General features: G+C 37.2%; 1 protein-coding gene across 1 annotated transcript; it reads right to left on the bottom strand.

Moving 5' to 3' along the window:
- Positions 1–135: 135 nt before the first annotated feature.
- HJURP (Holliday junction recognition protein) lies at positions 136–20,945 on the bottom strand. Its single transcript, XM_056496743.1, has 14 exons — positions 20,782–20,945; positions 19,924–19,990; positions 17,946–18,010; positions 16,996–17,023; positions 13,992–14,047; positions 13,384–13,423; positions 11,997–12,055; positions 10,333–10,393; positions 7,831–7,889; positions 6,297–6,357; positions 3,796–5,324; positions 3,231–3,291; positions 2,974–3,061; positions 136–940 (listed from the first exon to the last, which is right to left on the bottom strand). Exons 1-14 carry the CDS (start codon positions 20,881–20,883, stop codon positions 895–897), a joined length of 2,322 nt encoding a protein of 773 aa, XP_056352718.1. The 5' UTR covers positions 20,884–20,945; the 3' UTR covers positions 136–894.
- Between the last annotated feature and the right edge of the window lie 1,845 nt (positions 20,946–22,790).

The following is a 22,790-nucleotide window of genomic DNA, read 5'->3' as shown; positions in this document are numbered from 1 at the left end:
CACTTACCACTGCCACAAACCCCTTGCTAAGAAAGGACACAGCAGTGAAAACCTGTGGGACCCTCATACCTCATTCTCATGGATTTGCTCATGCAGGTATACAAACTCCTCCCGAGAATTCACGTAGGTATAATAAAAATGTTGAAGGCAGGCGTTTGTTTAGAACAGTTTTTTATTTAGAACATACATTGTATCATGTAGAACTTAATCAAAACACAAAATGCAATTATCAAATATAATAAAAACTATAAAATTTTATTGAACAGTCAACTTTAGCGATTTACTTAGAAACTTTTAACATTAACATTGCGTAGCAGACTCAAGCCATGGCAGACTGCAGTGATTTTGGGTCTGTGTACACTCAAAAAGCATGAATAGGAAGCAATTTAGGCAAATGAGGTTGTTCCTTATTATTATCACAGTAAGAAACAAAGCTTATATCAACTTTGGTGATCTGTTTAAAAGAATGTTAAAATTAACTGGCATATAGCAGTGAATTTGGTTCTGTACTGATTCACTCAAAAAACATGAATAGGCAACAATTTAGGTAAACGAGCTTGTTCCTTATTATTAATAAAGCAAAAATAAAAGTTTATTAGCAAATAAAAAATGTAGATTATTTTATTCCAAATACTGCCAAGTATAAAATTCCAACTTGGTCATAAATTAAGTAACAAGTGCCCTGTCAAAAGGAACAAACTCTTTCCCAAAGGTTTTGTTACAAGAAAGTATAAACCAGAACTAGTTGAGTATTGCCTACATATAATTAAAAATCCTTGACTCTTGGAAGAAAAAACAACACCGAATAAAACCCAACCTATATAAAACTGTCTTATCTGTATCAGTCCATGAACGTTTCTTGATGAGCTTTAACCAGAGTCATCCAAGGGATTCCTAAAACTGGTCTTCCTCATCAGTGTAGCTTAGTTTTCTGTACACCCTAAGGAAAAAAACCCAAAACCTCTGTTTAAATGATCAAGTAAATTACACAAAAATACTATATTTGTTGAAACTGCAATGAACAGAATGAAATTGAAACAAGTTGTCAAAGCAAGGTATCTGAACATTTTGACTGTGAACAGCAGCACAGCTCCTTGTCTGCTTTCCTATGTGCTTTCAGATGGAGTGCAAGCTTCTCATGCTGTATCATTTTAATGCCTCAGTAGTGCTACTACGTCAAAGTAATGATATAAATAGTTATATCTATTAAACTCTGAGATGCAATCTTGGAATGTATTCACAACTAGCTAAAAGTTAAAGACACAAGTGAGAACACCTTGCATAATACTTAAAAAATTGCATAAATTTTCTCTCATATTTTGAACTAATTTGGTTTATGTCTGACAAGTATAGCAGTAAAGCTGTAAGACAGCATTCACACAGAGCTGAAGAAAAGTTCATTAGTTATAAACATTTTCTTTGCAGAAATCTTTTCTAATCAACTTCTAGATAAAGGCAATCTAGTTCCAGATAGAAAGACAATATTCCTTTTCTTTTCACAACCATTCATTAGAATATACAGCATTTTGCCACATGGCTTAGGCATTAAACTTCTGAGAGATCTGAAGCCATTAAAAAGCTTCACTGCTGGGAACCATAGAAAACTAAAAATATCACACCACAGGCCTCAGGAAGCTTTCCAGCTGACAGTCCATTTTGGCTACAAATCAGCAAACATGTTTTTGTGTAATTAAAGAACAAAGAAATAGATTTTTATTCCAGATGGCCTGGAAGAAAACTTTGAAATCTTGATTTCTCTACTTATATACATTAAGTATATACATTATATACATTAAAGAAAGAAAAACCTTTTCCTTTAGAACAGTAACTAACCTTAGAGGAATGGCTATTTTGGATGGAGAGACAGGATGGGGAGATAGGATAACGTAAGGATTTCCTTCCAAAAGGAAATCCAAGAACTGCTCAGGTAAGTGGGCATACTCAGCATCACAGAAATGTCCTTGCATACTCATCAGCTTGTGTCCAATCTTCCATTATATCAAAAATAATCCAAATATAGTCTTTATCAATATTGTATGCATTTGTAATACAAACTTCTAAATTTCAATTCCCCATTTGCTTAAACTGAAACATTTTTCTTCACATCAGTAAGCTTCTTTTCTTGTTAAATTCTCCATATCAGTAGTTTAAAAATGCCTTCATCCTTCCTTTGAACTTCTAGTTCAAACATTTCAGAAAATGTTGATATCAGTTGTATGATCATCTCAAGCATAGTGAAAATATTTCTTGACTGAGTTTGGGAAGCCAGCATAAGTTGTGGTGACAGATTACAGTTATGGCAAAAAAAGCATGTAAAAATGTTTTGGTAAAATTTAGAAATTTTTAGAGAGCTTCTAATGATTTTTAAATCCTTAGAATATTAAATCTTTGTAATTAAAAATCCAAGAGAGCCGAAGCTTTATATTCCTTTAAAAGTTACATATTTTCTAAGAAAAAGAGACATATTAGGCCAGTACTCAGGGAACTGGAAAGTGTGTCCTGCTTCCAGAGATCTAAATACACTGCCAGTAGTGATGATAACAGGAGGAGAGGATCTCTAATACGTTCCAGTCAGAGCCACTGCTTGTTTACACAGAGCCAAAATGCAGGTAATGATGCCCAGAAGTACAGAGGCCAACTCAGCTTAAAGACACAGCCACAATCAAAACAATTCCATAGAAAATCTAAAATAAAAAATGCCTCTATAATGAACACCAGATAAGGACTACAGTAGGTATTCAGTTAGGTCATCTTCCTGTCCTGTGCTCAGCAGCTCTCCTTGCTGGAGTCTGGCTAGTTTTGACCACAGACACTTGCCTCTCAGTGTTCAAGTCTGCTGGTGTTATTAGCTTGGGCTCTCCCACACACATTTTCATTCTACAAGTATGCATGTCACCTCTGTATCTTTAATTCAGGTGTAGAGGAGTAAGAATTCATTTGGAAATCTCTTTTTAAAGAGGCTGTTATTATTACCTTCGGTGACGCTTCCTCACATTGCTGAGAGAGCTGCAATTCTCCATTGCCCCAGGCCAATCAGGGTGCACATCTGTAGTCCCAGATTCTGGTGATGAGAAACAGTAGATGAAAAGGGCAAGAACAATGTTGAGTGGCCCAAAGATTACAGAATGTTGTTTAAGTATCAGCCTATTTAAACATTGGAAATACTTCAATGGGCAAATTTTCCTTAATAAAATACTCTCACGTGAATTAATAAAGTGTCTGAAACTAACCTTGCAGGGAAGTGCCAGTAACAAGAAAAGTTTTATCTGAAGAATCATGAGATCCAGAGCCCTGAAAATAAAGCAGCAACATTTAACATCCATGAAAAAAACATATACTATTTCACAGCTTGCCTCAGAAGAAATGACTGTGAACTTGGAAATAAGCGTCTGATTTAAATCAACAAGTTTAATGATTCCTGTGAAACCATACAAATATTAATTTGTTTGTTTCATCTTGTCCATCTAAAAAATTAATGTTATCATTTCAGAAGGACATTACCATAACTGAGCCAGTATTTGAGACCATTTTAACCAGTGACATTGTCTATTAAAATGGAATCAAATCTTTCATTTAAAACCACTTCAAATTTACTAAGTATTGAGTGCTTCCTCACATGAGACAGGACACCTGATATTCCCAAGCCCCTAGAGCTGTAAAATATCCCTACTGATCAAAAAGCACTGCAAGTATTCTATCACTAGTTCCAAAAGCTTGCAGCTCTAATCCATTCTTAAGCCCTTCTCCAAATATCTAAAGGTGCACAATTTTTTTTCCCCAAGGTCCTTTAAATACCTGACAACCAAAATTGCGATCTGCAAAAAAGCGGGGGTTGCTGAAGTTGCTCAAAAGATCCAGGCCAGCTGTCTGAAGGCTACCCTTTATACTGAGGGGAAGCTCTTGACATTTCTTTGAAGTAGAAGAACGTCCTGGTGTAAGTTTCAGTCGCTTTTCTGGTGAAATAAGATAGTTTTGAAAATTTCCTGTTCTTTTAACTCTGGAAATCGCAGAATAAGTTCGGACAGGAGAATTAACAAGAGCATTTACAGTTTCAGGCATCTGTATTTCTTCATATTTCCTGAAATTTGAAGCTGTCTGAAACCCAGGAAATTTTGGAACAGACTTGCTTTTCTCACAAATGCTGTCAAATTCTATATCAAACTGTCCAGTGGACCGCCCAAAATTACTCTTCACTAATCTTCCTTTTTCTTCAAGGTTCTGTGAGTTTATAAGAGGTCTTGTCAATGTCAAAGACTTTTGGGATTTTTCAGAACACACTTTGTAGTAGAGTTTATCAAATGTATCTTTGTATTTATTGAGTGTCTTTGAAGGACTCTTCTTCATAAGCCGGGAGGAAAATGAGCCTTTGTGCTGGAAAGGAATTTGTCTTTCAGAAATTATTTTTTCAGGATACATGATTGCAATATTTGATGATCTTGCAGGAGAACAGCCAGGGGAACTGCAAGCAGGTGAATGCACCTCAGAGGTAAAAACACAAAAGTCAGTTTTCTGAGTCTCATTCTTTTTTACAAGATGAAGTGCTCTTGAATATGAACTGCCAGTAGATGTTATAAAACTGGGTTCTGAGAAATGTTTGTAAGCCAGTTTTTCACTTATTGCATATTCTGAATTCCTTGGTGAGGCAGCAGTCTGTAATTCATCTTCAACTAGAAATGTCTTTCCCATTCTATCCATAACATCAGGGAAAGTAGTGTGTTTGTAGACTTCTGCGCCCTGTCCAAGGGCCAAATGTTCTAAACTTGAATTAGAGTAGCCCATTTTGATTTCATTTGTATCAGTATATGGCACCAGATCAGATGAATTACTGATGAAGCAATTGTCACAAGAGAATTCTCTGCTCTCATCTCCAAAAGTTGGACTCCGGTTGTCTTCACTTCTACAGCTACTTGTGCTGTGAAAAGCTCTCTTTAGTTTAGAGGATCTGAACCCTCTCATATTGTCTAGGGTGACATTGAGCTTTGGTCTTCTAGAATGCCATCTCTTGAACCTTAAGTGTCCCAACATGTACTTTAACACCTTTCTCTGAGAATGCTTTGTCATGAGCTTTGAAAATACCTCTACCATTGCTGGATACAAGTTTGCAAGAGTTGTATTGCTCCAGGAGCATTCCTCATCTGCACACTGGTATTCTCCAAGGATACTATCATACAAAGTCAAGCTCAGTTCTGGACCAGTTTTATGCCTGGGTGAGGCTATTGTATTTGAAGAACTGAGAGCACCAGAATGTTGTAACTGTAGATATATGGATGAAGAACATTCATTTAACAATTCTAGCTTCTTTCTACAAACAGCAGCTTGATTGCCTATTCAGAAAAAAAGACCAACAAAACAAACCAAGAACCACAATGAGTCAAAAAGCAAAAACAGAAGACAGAAAAAAATCCAAACCTATTAAGGCAACCCCAGTAATATACTGTATGACTTAAAAACAGATGCATATGACCCAGATACCCTTACTGTAATAGAATATTTCATTAAGTGCTAAGCTTAATTATTAATAAAACATCCATTGGTGCCAAGCTAAAATGGATGATTAACATGCAATCAAGCAGGGAAGAAATCAACACAATTCCTAACCATATGGAATTCACATATTATAGAGGAAAGAAATTATATATATTAGACAAAACTCATTATGAAAAGTAGCATAATATAAAGATAGAAATTGCAGAGGAAGACTTCTTTGCCCTCTGTGACTCCTGGCCAAAAGTAACAGTGTTATCCAAAAGGTTTGATTGCTTTTTGTTCCCTGTGTTCCTTGAAAGCTTTTCATTTGGTTAGTAAAAGTGCAGCTTTTACTTTCATAAAACATGATGAAAATAATGATTTTTGTAGTTGTTAAGCCTAAAATATTTACACCAAAACTCTTAGGATTGCACCAAGTCTTGAAAGATTCTGAAGAAAGTTTACTAGCAAAGTACCACTTTGATTCCCAGTAACGACCAGACTCAAAGACACTGTATTTATTACATTCCTTGAATTTAAAACAGGCAGAATAAAATATTGCCGGCAGTGAGATAAATACCGCTGAATTTTGTTACTAAAGCTGAATTTATGTACACAAGTTATTTATTTTCTGTTTTTAAAATATATTTTGCCATAACCAAAATCATGTCTAACTGCCCTTTAAAATCCAGCCTATTCCACTTTTCAGCTGGACAAATCATGCCTTTGTGCTCAACAGAAATGAAATATTTGTTCTAATGAATTTTAATAAAACCACATTTTCTACCTAATATATTTGACCAAGAGGAAAAAAAAAAACTTAATTGTACCAAATGGTTCTTTCACTGGTGAAGTCAAACCACGACCTTTGGATGAACGTGGAGGTGTTATCTGAAAAACAAAGAAAGAAAAAACCATCTAATCCCCTTGCCAAATATAAGAATTTATCCATGGACATATACACACACACTCCTGAACAGTCTGGCCGTCTCTGGCAGCTCAAGGTGAAAGAAGAAGCTGTACCCGGTATCACCACACTTCACCACTGATCATCCTCATCCCCCAAAATGGTTTCCTCCATATCAGCTGTCAAAACCCCAAGACTCTGTAAATTTTACAGAGACATCAAGCAGAAGGACAATGGGAGAACTACAGAGAAGTTGTGTTAGAATTCATTGTGCTACCCACTTAAAGAGCTCTTATCTGATTCTAAGTAGCTAATAACTTAGAGGGGGAGAAATAGGGTACCGTTATCCATTTGGGTATTTCTGTCTCATCAGCTTGTACTATCAAATCCACTTGAACTCTTCCTTTCTTTTGTATTTGTCCATCATCTACATTCAGATTCTTAGAGGAAAATAAAATTGTTAAACCACGTAGAAACTATTGGCACAGACAGCTCCAAACTGATTATTCAGATTTACAGCTAACTACCAATCTTCAGATGAGGATATGCAACCAACATAAGCTAAGTTTTAATGTACACATTTTATGGAAAAAAAAACTCAAAACCAAAAAATCACCCCACAAACCCCAAGAGGAAAAGAAAAGATAAAAGGGAAAGGGTTACAAAGCTCTGATAATTACAACTGCAAATCTTGACACATATTCTTTCCATCCTGTGAGAACTCATATACAAATTAAGGTCTACGCTGCAACAACCCTCTATGTAAAATCTAAGAGAATTTTGTAAGAAAAGACAATTCCTTGGTGAAACTGTCACTTTCTGAAGCAGATTGTATGAGCTGCTGTCAGAGAGAGGACACTAGCACCATGCTGAACAAGTAAGGAAAGTAAATCCCATTTTTGGTAATGGTGTCTGAGCAAGCAGAACACAGGATTAAAAGGGCTGCATACACAAAGTGTGTGTTACATTTTCCTCCAACAGTGTGAATACTCTGGGTAGTCCTATCCATAGTCTACTTTGGGAAGCAACAGCAGAAGAGTCCAGTCTGCTTTTGCTCTAGCAGCCATTATTTCACATTTACCATTTGCTTTAAATCATATTACCTGTTTATGCTAGGCTCTCAGATCAATGACCATACTTCTTATACTTATACTTCTTCTTTCACCTTATGATCCCTCTTTTTCTTTAAGTATCGAAATCTTTCTCAGGGTTGCCTTTTGGTTTACATTGTATGGCTTTCTCTGCCCTACTGGTACTACCAAGACAAAAATGTCACTTGCCATTGCTCTTTGTGACAGTATTTATTGAACCCCTCATTGGCTAAAAATGTGCACTACGATGGAGTCTTTTGCTGACTGTATCATCTCATCAGGCATGTGTGAACAATTCTAAGAGTCAGTAGTTTCTATTGAACACAAAATCATTTGATTAACATATCAGACGTCCAAAATTTTTACCTGGAGGTGAATATCCTGAAATTTTCTTCTTACTGAGACTATATCACCACTTTCTGCACCTGCAATTTGAAAGTAAACATTAAATGAAATATAGCTGGATTCAAAACAGGAAAGTTTTTAAACACACAGAGTGCAAGTTAATGACTCCATTGTTTTCATTCTAGAAAATAGTTTTCTACACTAAAAATTTTAGCTGCATTACATTTCCATTTCATTTCCAATTGAAATGCATGGTTTGTGGGTTTACGAATGACTTGAGTGGAGCAACGAATGGTAAAGAACACGTGTTTGCAATCACTTCTTTAAGGCTAGAATATTAAACATTTTATATAGTAAACATCTATTATTATTTATACATATTTAAACTTTTCTTAATATTGATATATTAAACATTACAGAGAGTTAAATATTTTTACAGCCCTTTCTTTTCTTGCTCTATAAGATTCATTATTCATTAATGCATAATTCCTGCTACATTCCTAAATATCTGAACAAAGATATCAAGGACTTTTTATCCCACTTCCTTTTAGTAGCTTCCTGTTGTCAAGACCACCTTGGAACTAACAAAGTGAGAAATCAGGCACACTTGATAATATGAAAAAACAAGTCTGAAGCTTTTAACTCAGTTTCTAGGTGTTCTAGAAATATTTTTGTGGATGAAACACAGCAATATATTTTTTCCTAGATGTAGCCAGACCTTCCAATTCATCATTAGCTAAAATCTGTCATACATGAGCATAAAAATATGTGACTGCATTTTAAGCCCTGATTTCTGAATTTCCCGGGACTCACCAGAGGGAAGGAAAAAGGAAAAGAGAATAGTCCTGGAAACTGAGTGAAAAAAAATCTTAGTCATGATACCTATCACAGGACTGCCTCATCATGTCATTCTAAAATTGCTCTTTCAGCCATACAATCTTCTTCCTCCAGTAGAATTGGGCACAAACCTATCAGATTTCTTCCTAAATTTTCATCAAGATGAACAGACTACACTGCTACAAAAACAGGCAGTTCTTGAAATAACAGAACAACTCCTGTGTCTAGCAACAGCTGACTTCATCATGTCAATTATAAGTTATTAGAAAACAGCTTGTACCAAAGAATAAGTTGATTTGTGGAATATTCCTCAGAGTGAATCCTCAAAAAACTAATTATAGTATATCTTCAACGGACTGGCAATCATACTTCTAAATCACGGGAATTTCAGTTATTAGCAGAGGGCCGTGGGCACAGAATGGAAAAATATAAGTATTTTCTCCAGGGAATCTGAAAGTGATTTAAAGGCCAAAATGGAAATTCAGTAACTTCTTTGCACCTCAAAGCAGAACAGAAAGGAAAAAAAGGAAAACTTCCACCTCTCTCTCTCAAAAATCTTACCTATAATACAGAAAGCTATTTCACAGGAGATGCAACCAAACAGTACTATTACCTAAGCTATAACTTATTCATCCCTTTCCACAAGTAAATTCATTTTTCTGTGATAGTATCCTGCTAGAAAGAAGCCATTGTTCAGATATACTCTGCCATACTACTTCCTGTGAAAGCAAAGAGGGTAATCCTAATAACTACCCCTGTTAAGGACAGACTAGTACTTGCAGGTCCAGGTGAAAGCTGTTCCACTTGGCTTTTACCTGCTGTAGACAGGCTTTGCATACTTTCAACACAAAAATAGTGCATAATACCTGGAAGGAACTCTGCCCTCACTAACAAGTGGGAAGTAATTTATATGAATACTAAAAATTGAAAACACATGCCAAAACTAAAATTTTTAGCCAAAGCAGATAAGACAGATTTTTTCCCTAAGTTAGCATGCCCTATTGGTAACTTTTTATGTATTAAAGAAAAAAACAACCAAAACCAAACCAAGAAAAAAAAGCCCAAAAAAAACCCCACCAAAACAGCCAAAAGACCACACATCCCAAATACCAGTGTGAACTCAATTTCTTGTGTGAGGAATCCAATCCCATATCCCTAAGAACCTAATTACTACATCTTACAGTATTTGGAGGTAGCTGGAACTCATGGACATTTCCACAAATTCTCTCCAGTGTCTTCATAGACCATTCATAAGAGGAGGAAAAGTTAATAATCACTTTATTGTATGTTGCTATGAAAAATACTAGATTCTGAGGCACTTCACTCTCTTATCCCACAAGTGCAAAAGACAAAGAGCACTTACAAGTAGAAAGAAAAAAAAAAAAATTACTACAGTGAGCTAAATACTGCTGAATTTTCTAACTTCGCATATTAGCTCCTGAGGCTCCATAAGAAAAGCTGAATTTATGTACACAAGTTGTTTATTGTCTGTTTTTCAAATACATTTTGCCATAACCAAAATCATGTCTAACTGCCCTTTAAAATCCAGCCTATTCCACTTTTCAGCTGGACAAATCATGCCTTTGTGTTCAACAGAAATGAAATATTTGTTCTAATGAATTTTAATAAAACCACATTTTCTACCTAATATATTTGACCAAGAGGAAAAAAAAAACTTAATTGTACCAAATGGTTCTTTCACTGGTGAAGTCAAACCACGACCTTTGGATGAACGTGGAGGTGTTATCTGAAAAACAAAGAAAGAAAAAACCATCTAACACCCTTGCCAAATATAAGAATTTATCCATGGACATATACACACACACTCCTGAACAGTCTGGCTGTCTCTGGCAGCTCAAGGTGAAAGAAGAAGCTGTACCCTGTATCACCACACTTCACCACTGATCATCCTCATCCCCCAAATCAAAACAAACCTACCTTTTTTTTTTTTTTTTTTTTAAACAACAAAGCTCAGATTTAGACTTTTTGGAAAATTTACAGCTCAAAGATCGAATAAAGCATAAAAGCAAACAAAGTGAAAATAAATGTGTAAGTCACTGGCTCTGTTTCTTCCATATCAGCTGTCAAAATCCCAAGACTCTGTAAATTTTACAGAGACATCAAGCAGAAGGACAATGGGAGAACTACAGAGAAGTTGTGTTAGAATTCATTGTGCTACCCACTTAAAGAGCTCTTATCTGATTCTAAGTAGCTAATAACTTAGAAGGGGAGAAATAGGGCACTGTTATCCATTTGGGTATTTCTGTCTCATCAGCTTGTACTATCAAATCCACTTGAACTCTTCCTTTCTTTTGTATTTGTCCATCATCTACATTCAGATTCTTAGAGGAAAATAAAATTGTTAAACCACGTAGAAACTATTGGCACAGACAGCTCCAAACTGATTATTCAGATTTACAGCTAACTACCAATCTTCAGATGAGGATATGCAACCAACATAAGCTAAGTTTTAATGTACACATTTTATGGAAAAAAAAACTCAAAACCAAAAATCACCCCACAAACCCCAAGAGGAAAAGAAAAGATAAAAGGGAAAGGGTTACAAAGCTCTGATAATTACAACTGCAAATCTTGACACATATTCTTTCCATCCTGTGAGAACTCATATACAAATTAAGGTCTACGCTGCAACAACCCTCTATGTAAAATCTAAGAGAATTTTGTAAGAAAAGGCAATTCCTTGGTGAAACTGTCACTTTCTGAAGCAGATTGTATGAGCTGCTGTCAGAGAGAGGACACTAGCACCATGCTGAACAAGTAAGGAAAGTAAATCCCATTTTTGGTAATGGTGTCTGAGCAAGCAGAACACAGGATTAAAAGGGCTGCATACACAAAGTGTGTGTTACATTTTCCTCCAACAGTGTGAATACTCTGGGTAGTCCTATCCATAGTCTACTTTGGGAAGCAACAGCAGAAGAGTCCAGTCTGCTTTTGCTCTAGCAGCCATTATTTCACATTTACCATTTGCTTTAAATCATATTACCTGTTTATGCTAGGCTCTCAGATCAATGACCATACTTCTTATACTTATTTTCACCTTATGATCCCTCTTTTTCTTTAAGTATCGAAATCTTTCTCAGGGTTGCCTTTTGGTTTACATTGTATGGCTTTCTCTGCCCTACTGGTACTACCAAGACAAAAATGTCACTTGCCATTGCTCTTTGTGACAGTATTTATTGAACCCCTCATTGGCTAAAAATGTGCACTACGATGGAGTCTTTTGCTGACTGTATCATCTCATCAGGCATGTGTGAACAATTCTAAGAGTCAGTAGTTTCTATTGAACACAAAATCATTTGATTAACATATCAGACGTCCAAAATTTTTACCTGGAGGTGAATATCCTGAAATTTTCTTCTTACTGAGACTATATCACCACTTTCTGCACCTGCAATTTGAAAGTAAACATTAAATGAAATATAGCTGGATTCCAAACAGGAAAGTTTTTAAATGCATACTCTTTAAACACACAGAGTGCAAGTTAATGACTGCACTGTTTTCATTCTAGGAAATAGTTGTCTACACTAGAAATTTTAACTTTATTACATTTTTATTTCAATTCCAGTTGAAAAGCATGGTTTGTGGGTTCATGAATGACTTTAGTGGAACAATGAAGGGTAAAGAAATCTTGTTTGCAATCCCTTGTTTAAGAGTTATATTAAACATTTCAGAGAGTAAAATATATTTTAAAACTCCTTCTCTCCCATCTGTTCATAGACCATTTATTGGAGGAGAAGTCACTTACTTGTATGCTGCTATGAAAATACCAGAGTCTGAAGCACTTCACTCATTTATCCCAAAAGTGCAAAAGACAACGTATTCTTACAGCAGCCAAACTACAGCTGCCTCTGAAATTTTTTTTATGTTTCATTGAGCAGGTTAAGAAAAAAAAATCATGCTTTCTAAATTGGCAGAAATTATTTTATTATTCATATACTTATTTGACATTTTCCTCTCAAATAATAGTATGAAACATTTCCCTCAGCAGAGAAGCAATTGTCAGCTTTAGAGGCAGCTATGTATATGAACAAGCTAATTTAATACCTGAATATTTAAACCCTAAGCTAACCATACATAAATGCAAATTGCTCTTTCCTCCATTAACTTCTAGCTACTGCCCAGCCATAGCTTAATCTATGAAAAATTGAAGTTGTTATTTGTTCAAGAATCAAAATGTTGAGTAACAGCAGTTTTAAATACTAAAAAATACTCAAAGACTGTTGCCACTAATTAATGCAGTCAAATAATTATTTGGGAATGTAAGGTCAAAACCTCTCCACAAAACTTCACAAGACTAATGTCAAAACCTTTACAAACACAGCCGAAAAATTGTTGGAATCGACTGCAAGCCTCTGTTTACTACTCCCCTAATATTTAATCTATTTTAACTACTAATAAAACTTCTACTGACATCCAGGCCAAGTTTTTATTTCACTGTTCGTTTCTTTATTAAGAAAGGACAGTTGAACATATTCCACACTGACTTTCCAATGTATCAGGGAATCAGTACTGAAATTTCAAAGAGGAATATTAATATTGCTTTCATAAAACTACCCAAACCTCAGACTCCTGCTATTCTTTTTGTCTACCTCCTGAAAGGGTACAGAATATGTATAGAAACTAATTTTACTATATTAGAAAGTGATGAAAAAGTTATTTGTAATTCTCTCAAAAAGTTAAAAAAAGGCTAGATAAGTAGTAAATTAAAAAACCCACCTGAATCAGATGTATCCACACCAGCGTTCTCAGAAGATTCCTTAAAAGCACATGAAAATAATTTTAATACCTGGTAGCTTAAGCTATATTAATTAACCTGTAAAATTTTCTGCTTTCGCTACTTGCTCAATTTTTTTGAGGGGTGGTGGTAGTAAAACAAACACAGTTGTATTCCACAAATTCTCTCCAAATCACACCATCTTTATTAACAAATCTATACACAAACTTAAGAGTCAAAAGGAGCTATTCTAGACTACACAGATTTTACAAATAATTTTAGAAGTTTAACCCACATATTGTCTAACTAAAAAGGCACTTGATGATTAAAAGCCTATATCCAACTGCTCTCTCCACCTTCAAATAAACCTGATAATTCAGCTTAGATCCACAACTGGTATAGTGGTACAGGGCCACCTGCTCATAAATAATTTCTTAGCTTTTGACTACATAAATATGTTTTCTAAAAGAGGCTAACATAGGATGGTTGGGGTTAGAAGGGACCTTAAAGATCATCTAGTACCAAACCCTCTGATGGTCAGATTGCTCAAAGCCTCCCACAGCCTGGCCTGGAACACTCCATAAAAACAGATACAATGTGGTGCCCATACCTGCTGTACTGTTGAGTGTTTATCTTCAAAATCACTGCTCTGTTGCTTTGATATTTCTTAGCATGAACGGGAGGAGAAAAAAAGTTATATTACTTTTACAATATATAGCCCCTGTTGTTATTTTTGTTTTAAATTTCTTTTATTTTTCTCTCTATGTCTTATCACAGTGACTTCAGTAATTGGTTTCTTTTTCTGACTCACTCTGGCCAATCACAGCACTATGAAACACAAATCAAAGTACTCCAGCACACTTTTTAATCACTGTTGAACAGTGCAGGAAACCTGTTTTGTGTGCTTTATGTTCAAGGCACCTGTGCCTATCTTCTAGCACGGTGTGTGCTATTTTTACAGTGGAGTGTGATACCCTTGGTTGGCTCAAGCTGCCTTCAAAATGGTCTCTTGAACATTTGATTATTCCAAAATAAGTCTATTCCAAAATGAGTCTATTACTTTGAACTTTGCACGAAATTGAACAAATTTTACTTTAAGTTTTAGCCCAAATTTGTCAGACAACTTTCCCAGTGGTCAACCCTACCTGGTATCATCTGAGAGTTAATTAATGTACCCTCACTTCTGTTATTTACTTAAATAAAGTATAAACCAATAAAATGCACAGGACAAATCCCTCATGTTTCCCTCAAGTTTGGACACAGACCACTGAATTATTCTAAGCATAGCTTTCCAACCAGTGGCTATAAAAGCACTCTCTCATAAAATTCATCAAGCATGTAACTAGAAGGCTCTGGCTTAAGGCTGTAACCTTCTCTGAAAGTTAATCTTCATTATTCTGCAAAACAGTACTGCAGTACTTCCTTTACAATATATTTTTAGAAGCTGAAAAGTACATCTTCCAAACATATCTGGATTGGGTACACAGGAAATTCGAAGAACAAAGTAGTTTCCAGTTGTCCAGTTAAAATCCCTTACTGAGCAAGGTGTATGAAACACCACAGAGAATATTTTGCTTCAAAAAAATTCTCAAGGAAAGAAACCATTTTAAGTGGTTAATATAGGACATAAATATCACTTCTCTTGGAGGCTGAAATTAACATACCTGGTCCTCCCCTGTTGAGAACTGCCATATATTAAAAAAAAAGACCCACCACTCAAAGGATTGTAATTTTAATCAGTAAAACTTGATGAAAGTGCTGGATATTCTATCCAAACAGCAAAACTTGAATCTAGCAAAATTCAGAACTGTGAGTTGGAAAAAACACAATTTATATTCCAGGGGAAGAGGTTCATTGATAAATATTTGGTTTAATGTTTACACTTAATAGCACAATACTTTATGTATCTTACAAAACACTTAGGTCTACTTAAGAATAAACAAGTAAGTAAAATTCATACATTAGTTTTAATAACCTGTAGTCAGAAGTATCTTTTTACTTTTTTGGGTTGAGGGTTTTAGGTGTGTAGGCTGTTTTATCTTTTTGATTTTTTTTTCTAAGGCTAAGAGCAACCACAACCCGACAGCTCCAGCTCAAATGTTTACTCATGTGTCTTTGTGTTTCAAAAAAAGTCAGAGCAAGATAGGGTTTTCTTAACCTGGATAAATTTGATGAGGTTCTATTTTTTATAGAACATGTCAATATATTCTGTAAATATATTGTAAATACAAATCTTTGCAGGCTTGCTTTTTATAAGGAAAGTTGTTCATCCAACTTTAATATTCAGTTAGATATTTCTTCCCTAGGATAACTTAAAGTTAAATAATACTTTTCTTGAGTTACATTAGAGTTGCAAAAATACATGTTACCCATTTTTCTGCTTCTCTATGTCATCTGTAATGCAGTCCACTAAATTTAAAATTAATAAGAACAAGACTTTGTAGCATTAAAGAACTCCAAGTAAACTCCTTTCTTTTAAGAGCTTCTAAGACATTCCGATCTTGAATTAGACCAGCAAAGATTAGCAAAATATTTCTTATAAAAGATGTCAAATACTGTATCTTTGGAAAAAAAAACTTACTTTCTTTCCAAGTTTTACCACAGACTATAGCCAAATTTTTGTACTACTTGGCCCCATCAGCTAAATGGAGCAAGATGTAAGGGTCTGGACCATCTGAAACTTTTTCTACCAGACCCTTATTTCCCAGCTCTACATTTAAAATTCTTCAGCTGATTCAAAGCCTGTACCTGACCACTGTATGGACCAATTTTTTGGTAGTGTTGTGGAGTAAGAGAAGTGCTAGGCAGTGCTTTGTACACTGGTGTTCCAAATAAAAGTTCTCAGATGAATGTCATAAAATAACACTGTAAAAACCCCACTTCAAAACCCTGAGAGAATAGAGCCCAACATACCTTCACTGTACTAAACTGGAAAATTCCCTCTCCCCATCATTTATCCAAGTAGAAATGTGTATTTTATTGGAACAACTCCTTTTCAGAAAAATGCTCAGATGTCACAAACCCCCCTAACTAGTATCATATTTACACTTTGGTGTACAGACTTGTTTATATTTCTATCCTGGAACTTGATTTCTAATTAAGGAACTGTATGGTACTTTTTCCTGGATTCATTGAATATACTGAACAACCTGCTAAATTTTTGATAGCCCAGTATGAGACTTCATTAGATCCTTTTAGTACATATTTTTTAATATGCCCACTTATCTAGTAATTTTCAAAAAGCTAACAACATTCATATTTCTCCACTACATGCACATAAGTCAGGGTTAGAACTGTTAAGATTCCATGGTCAAAACTGGACAAATACAACAATTATTTGATTAATTGATTAATTGATAAGGGATTAATTGATAAGGGATGCTTATTTAAATCAACTTGTTATGATAGTACCACGAATTATAATGTATTTACTCATCTTAAATACTTTAAATTACATTTCTGAATCCTTATGAACATAAGTATTGCTGTTTAATTAGATGGTTCTCACACAAAACCCAGTGAGCATCCTAAAGGGTTTTGAATGAACCTGGATATCTTCTTTTAAGACGAGACTCTGGATAATTTATAGCAGGTTTTTTTTTTAAACACTTTACCTGAATTCCATTGACTTCGCCTATTACGCTGCAATAAAAAAAACCCAGTCAGAATAATCTAAGAATAGCAAAATAATGTTAACAATTGCCTTTATTTACTTTAGTATAGTCCACAACTACATAACCATTTGATTTCCTCAGGTTTTCCCATGGCCTGACCAGAAAAGCCACAAGTGTCTAGTAAAACTCACATGGACCATTCACTTTTTCCCTTACTTTTGCTGCTAAATCACTGCAAGAATATCCCTTGGCCCACATAAGAGGCTAAGACACAATTTCCTTATAGTTTTTAATGGACTAAGTTGGGAAGCTTGTGCAGCAATGCTGAGTAGGCTGTGCAAGAGGAGTGGAAAGGGAACCACAAATACAGCCTCTTTTTGGTCTCCATTACATCCACTCTTGTTCCCTTGGACTGAATTTCATTCCTCATGCCCTCACTCTGGGGTTCAGAACAGCTTCTCTGTTAACTACCAAGGCATACCACACAGGCCATGGGGTATCTGACACACTGCAAAGATTCTTTAATTATTTAGGCAATATTTCTGAGGGCGGGGGGAAAAAAAGGAAATTAAAGATTAAATCAGGAAGCCCTGTGTAATTGATGAGCTGATTACCTGAACCAAGAGAAATTGATTCAATACGCTAACTTCACTGAAAACATTCTGATCAGTTCCAAAAATACACATTCCCAGCAGACAGCAATTAAAAAAAAAAAAACGCTGGTTTACAAATGATGCTAACCACTGATAAATGGTCAATTATTTTAGTCTAATGCATCTGAAAATCTTAAACTATTCTAAAACCCTATTTTAAAGCAGAAACTGGCTTAATTAATACTGCCTAAAATATTATATAGCACTGCAAAATTAGAATATAATTTTATCTATCTACACATACATAAAGAAAAAGTGCTGCTTTTGGCTGCATAGTAGGACTGTATTATTATATACCTTAAACATTTCCTTCTTCACTTTTTTAACTTCCTTCCTTGACATTTTCTCCCATTGTTTTGGCCCTAGAAAAAACAGAAAGTAAAAATAGTAACACATCTTTTCTTGTAACACCATCTATACTGAATATCACTCAAACAAACATTTAGGAAAAACATGTTACAGAACAACAAAGCATTATCAAATCTGAACAGTCTCCACCACACTTGCTGAAATAAAAATTTAGGGGAAAACAAACCAACGGAATACAGTAATCCAAGTTAATTGAGAAGACAGCCAAGGCAAAAAAAGTAATCACATGCTGAGTCTGGCTTTCAACTCTGCAGAACTTTATACAAGCTTTGCAGCTGATAGAACTTGAGAGCAGGTGAACCTACAGACACCAATTCTCTCCTGAATCAGAGAATAGGGAAAGGAGAAGGCACACAAAGAGAGCAACTTAGTGACCCTGAAGTCGGTGCAAAGGAGGGAGGGGAGGAAAGGGTGCTCTGGGCCTTGGAGATGAAATTCTTCTACAAGCTGTGGTGAAGACTATAATACTTACAATACTTATTACTTACTTACAGTACAATACTTATTTCCCTGTAATTCATGAAGTGAATAGAAGGATGGAGAATTCACTCACAGCTTGTGATAAAAAAGTAATCCCGCTAGAACATGTGAATGCTGAGATGCTGTGATCTGGTGAGAGGCTTGAAGAGAGAGAACCCTTGGTTCCAGAGTTAGAGGAAGAAGACCCTTGCTTTTGTACTAGAACAGCTCATCCTTAAAAACTGCAGCCCATGAACTAATGGCCCAAGGGAAAAAAATAGTTGTGAGAAGGCTGCTCTGCCCATTGACTGACCCATGCTGAAACAGGTTTTGGGTAAGACTGACTTATAAAAATTAAAACCACGTTAAAAAAGTTCACAGAAAACTCTCTCCTGCAAAAAGGAACCCATGGCATAGCAAAAGAAACTCTTCTCCCTAAGTGAAATAAGAACAAATTTTAAAAGTGACACGCTGACCAAAACCCCCATATTTTTGTTTAAACTATAGTGTTTTTGAGAAAGAAAAAAAGGCTGGGGTGAGAGGGGAAAATGCTCTAAAGGTTTTAGTTCTCATTATCATGTTTTCAATTCTGATAATAAATTTTCCTTTATACCTTTTAACGTATTTTTCTCCTAATCCTTATCTCACCCCACAAGCTTTTTAATTGTTTTTTCCCCTCCTCTGCTCAACTACAGCAGAGGAGAATTATTTTTTTGCATAGGTGCACGGACATTTAGCCAGCATCAACCCCTTACAAGGTATCATAATCCTCACTTCAGTGATAAGAAAACCTGCCAGAAACATTTAATTTTCCAGAAAAGCCACCAAGACATTAAGTCTCAAGTTCTACTAAAACCCCTGAACAATATATTTTAAAATAGTTTTCGTTTCTCAATGAGCTTTCCATAAGCATTATAGTTCTATAATGGATAAGTCATCACAATGAAAAACTGGATAGGTATTGTCATGGGCTCACAGGGTTTAAATTTATGCTAACCTCATGGGAACATTTAATGAAAAGTTAAAGAGGCTGTCTACCTACTCCACCCTGCTGTTTAGCATAGCAGAAATTTATCAGAGCAGTGTTCAGAATACTAAGTGGAGATGAAAATACAGAATCCATTCATGCATATCAACTCCTGGTAATGTCTCCATTCCTTTGCTTCCTCTCAGTCTTCTCCATTTCGATTCTTCTTACAAGTCATCCAAATATTACACATTTTTATCCTGAACTTTGATAATAACTATTATCTTGTCTTAAATGGGAGCATGCAATAGACTAAAAGTGCACATATGAGTAAACTCTTAGTATTATACCAAAGTCTACCTATGAAATGTCATACCTAAGTGAGCATCTGTCAAACTTATACTGTAGATGCCAACACTTGCATGCTTTACTAAGTGTAAAGATATAGAATGTAAACTTGTAGCTTCAAGGAGTTCTTACCCTCAGGTGTCTCATAAGTGAGAGTATCCAGGGAAACAATCAAGTCATCTTCAAAAGGATGATTATACTAAATAAAAAAAAAAAAAAAAAAGAAGCATTAACTATTAGAACAAACGATCAAAACAATATTTTTACATTCATTTTATGTATTGTTTTTAGGATAATTCTTTGTTTTATCCTAAACATGAAGTTATCAGAATGTTGTTTTATTGGCTAAGCAATCTGGATATATTAACTCCTAGAAGAAACCAGTGTATTTTAAACACGTGTGCAAGCCATTCAACCTGAAGGCCTAAGCCAGCCAGTGCCAAAACAGGGCTCCAGAGAGTTCTCAAAAGCACTTAAGTCACTCTCTTACAGTTTCATACAAGAGCTCACGGCATGTAAAAACATCCAGTGTGCCCCTGGCCCAGGAAAACCCCCTAGGTCCAGATTCAGCCCTGTGGCAGCACAAAACATCTCCCGAGAGGCAAAGCCTTACGGAATAATAGTAGTCCCGGAATAAACGCGAGCGTCCGTGCACGGAGGAGGAGCATTCCCACACCTTTCACAAAATGGCTCTCGAGGCAGAGGGACGCGCGGATGGAGTCCCCGCTTTCTTTTCACGGAAAACGCCCCGTCTAACGCAAGCTGATCGCGGTTAAGGACACTGCTAGCTCAGCTCGCACTTGTGACTCAGCCCTGGCAGCCCCAGGTGCCCTTTTTGTGGCTGCATTCCGGCAGCTGCCTCTTCCAGCCCGCTCCTGGCAAGGCCCCGCACAGACCGCACCGCTGCTCAGTCACCGCGGCCCCGCCGCCTCAGGACGGGAGGAGCTCAGGCCGCCCGCAACCCGCGGCCACGCCGTTCGCAAGGCTCACCCGTTCCAGGATGCGGTTCATGGAGAGCACGAAGCGGGCGTTGTTGCGCCGCAGCCCCTCCTGCACCGTCGCATCGCTCTCCACGGTGCATGGCAGCTCCATGGCGCCGGGCGGCCCTCACTCGCCACGGCGCGGCCAGCCGCTTCCCCCGAGATTCAAACCGCGCGCCTCCGCCTCCTCGCCGCCTCCGATTGGCTCTAGCTCAAATCAGTCCTGGGATTGCAGCCAATCCCAGCGAGCGGTGGGCGGGCTTTGTGTTCTGATTGGCTGCTGTCGTCGCGGGCTTTGAGTTCTGATTGGCTGTCGGCGCTGCGGAGTGCCCGATCACCCCCCCACTCCAAGTCCAGGCTTTCAGAGCCGAGCCACGCGCGCTGCAGGGTCACTGTTCTACCTGGCAACAGCGGCTGCCCGCGGGCTCCCATTGGCTGCGGGGCCGGCCGTTGCGGCCGGTGGCGGGCTCCCATTGGCTGCGGCGCACGGCTGGGCACAAGGCCCTTGTCCCGCTGGGGGAGGAGGCGGCTCGGGGCTGTCTGCGGCCTGGGCAGCTCCTGGCACACAATTACAGATTTACAGAGCGGTGTGTCCCTCTGGGATTCGGCACAGACGGCCAGAGGAGTCGGGGCTGGGCAATCTGCTGCTCTGCGCCCGGCAGTCACGCCCTCCCCAGTCCCTCTGCTGAGGCGCAGGCTGGAGGCCCCTGGGGCGAAGTGGAACTGGGAAAGCCAAAGCGCGACCTGCTGTCCTGGTTTGAAGGACCGGTGTCTGCCAATAAGGACAGACATTCTCTCTTTGAAATGGAGAATGTAAACCCCGCCTCCAAATTATTATTATAATTTTGAAATTAAGGGGTTCTCAGGCAAAGATAGGGGAATTAGAAATAACAGTTCTTTACTAGGAAAATTAAAATAGAAATGCAGTTTTAGAAAGAGCAATCCCAAACACTGCCAGAGTCAGAATACAACCTGACACCCTGTCAGTCAGTCAGGGTGTTGGCAGCAGTCCCATTCAATGGTGGCTGCATCCTCCTGCAGTGGCAGATGTGGTTCAGCTGAAGCAGTGCTCCTGTAGAAGGTGCAGTTTTCCTCTCAGGGATGATGGGGAAAGGTCTGGTGTTCCTCTGGAAGCCAGTGGAAAGACAGATAACTTGTCCAAAATCTCAATTTTTTATCTAGGTAGGAAAAGCTTGGCTCCTCCCCCTGGCTGGAGCATCTCCCAGTGGGATGATGTAATTTTATCAGTCACACAGTGGGACTGAATGGGCCAGCAGCAGATGATATCTTCCTGGAGGGAGGATGGGCTGTGGAGAAGATAAAGATGAAGATGATTGCCCCAGCTGGTTTAAAGATGGCCCATTAGCAGATAATATGTGCCATGGAGATAAGGGTCACTGCCCCACCCAGCTTCAACAGATGGTGACAGAATACACATTTCTGGTCACATCAACCCAACACACCTGCCCACTGGCACTGGTATTTTGGATACCATTCCATTCCTTCCCAAAATTCTTCAAGTAACCATTGTTTTTTTTTACAAATAAAGGTTGTTTTAAAAATGCAAAATACCACCAGCACATCAAATTCCTTGAAAATTCCCATTACAAAAACATTTGCCATTTTGGTAATGTTAAGATAGATGCAATTTTTTCTCTTGTTACTTAAAGCTAATTGGTATTTGCTCATTATTCAGTTGTATTAATTTATTTTTTTTTTAATGGTAGAATACATTGTTTCATCAATGCTTTAACATTAGTACTATGTGATCTTGGTGTTTTCACAGGTAACAAGTTCTGCACTAAGGCTTTACCCTGTTTCTGGCAGCTCTTACACTTTTTCTGGCTCTTCATTGTGGCCTTACCATTTTTCAGGGCATGATTTTTTTTTTTTCTGCCACCACGACACAAAATACTGCACTCTGTGTTTAAATCATGAGTATGCGAGAAGAGTACTGAAGTGTTGATTTCAGCTTGCAGGAAGAGAAAAGATGAGTGTGGTCATTCCAAGGTGACACAA

This window comes from Oenanthe melanoleuca, chromosome 1 (assembly GCF_029582105.1).
Source record: "Oenanthe melanoleuca isolate GR-GAL-2019-014 chromosome 1, OMel1.0, whole genome shotgun sequence".
Classification (NCBI taxonomy): Eukaryota; Metazoa; Chordata; class Aves; order Passeriformes; family Muscicapidae; genus Oenanthe; species Oenanthe melanoleuca.
This window is presented reverse-complemented; position numbering and strand designations above follow the sequence as displayed.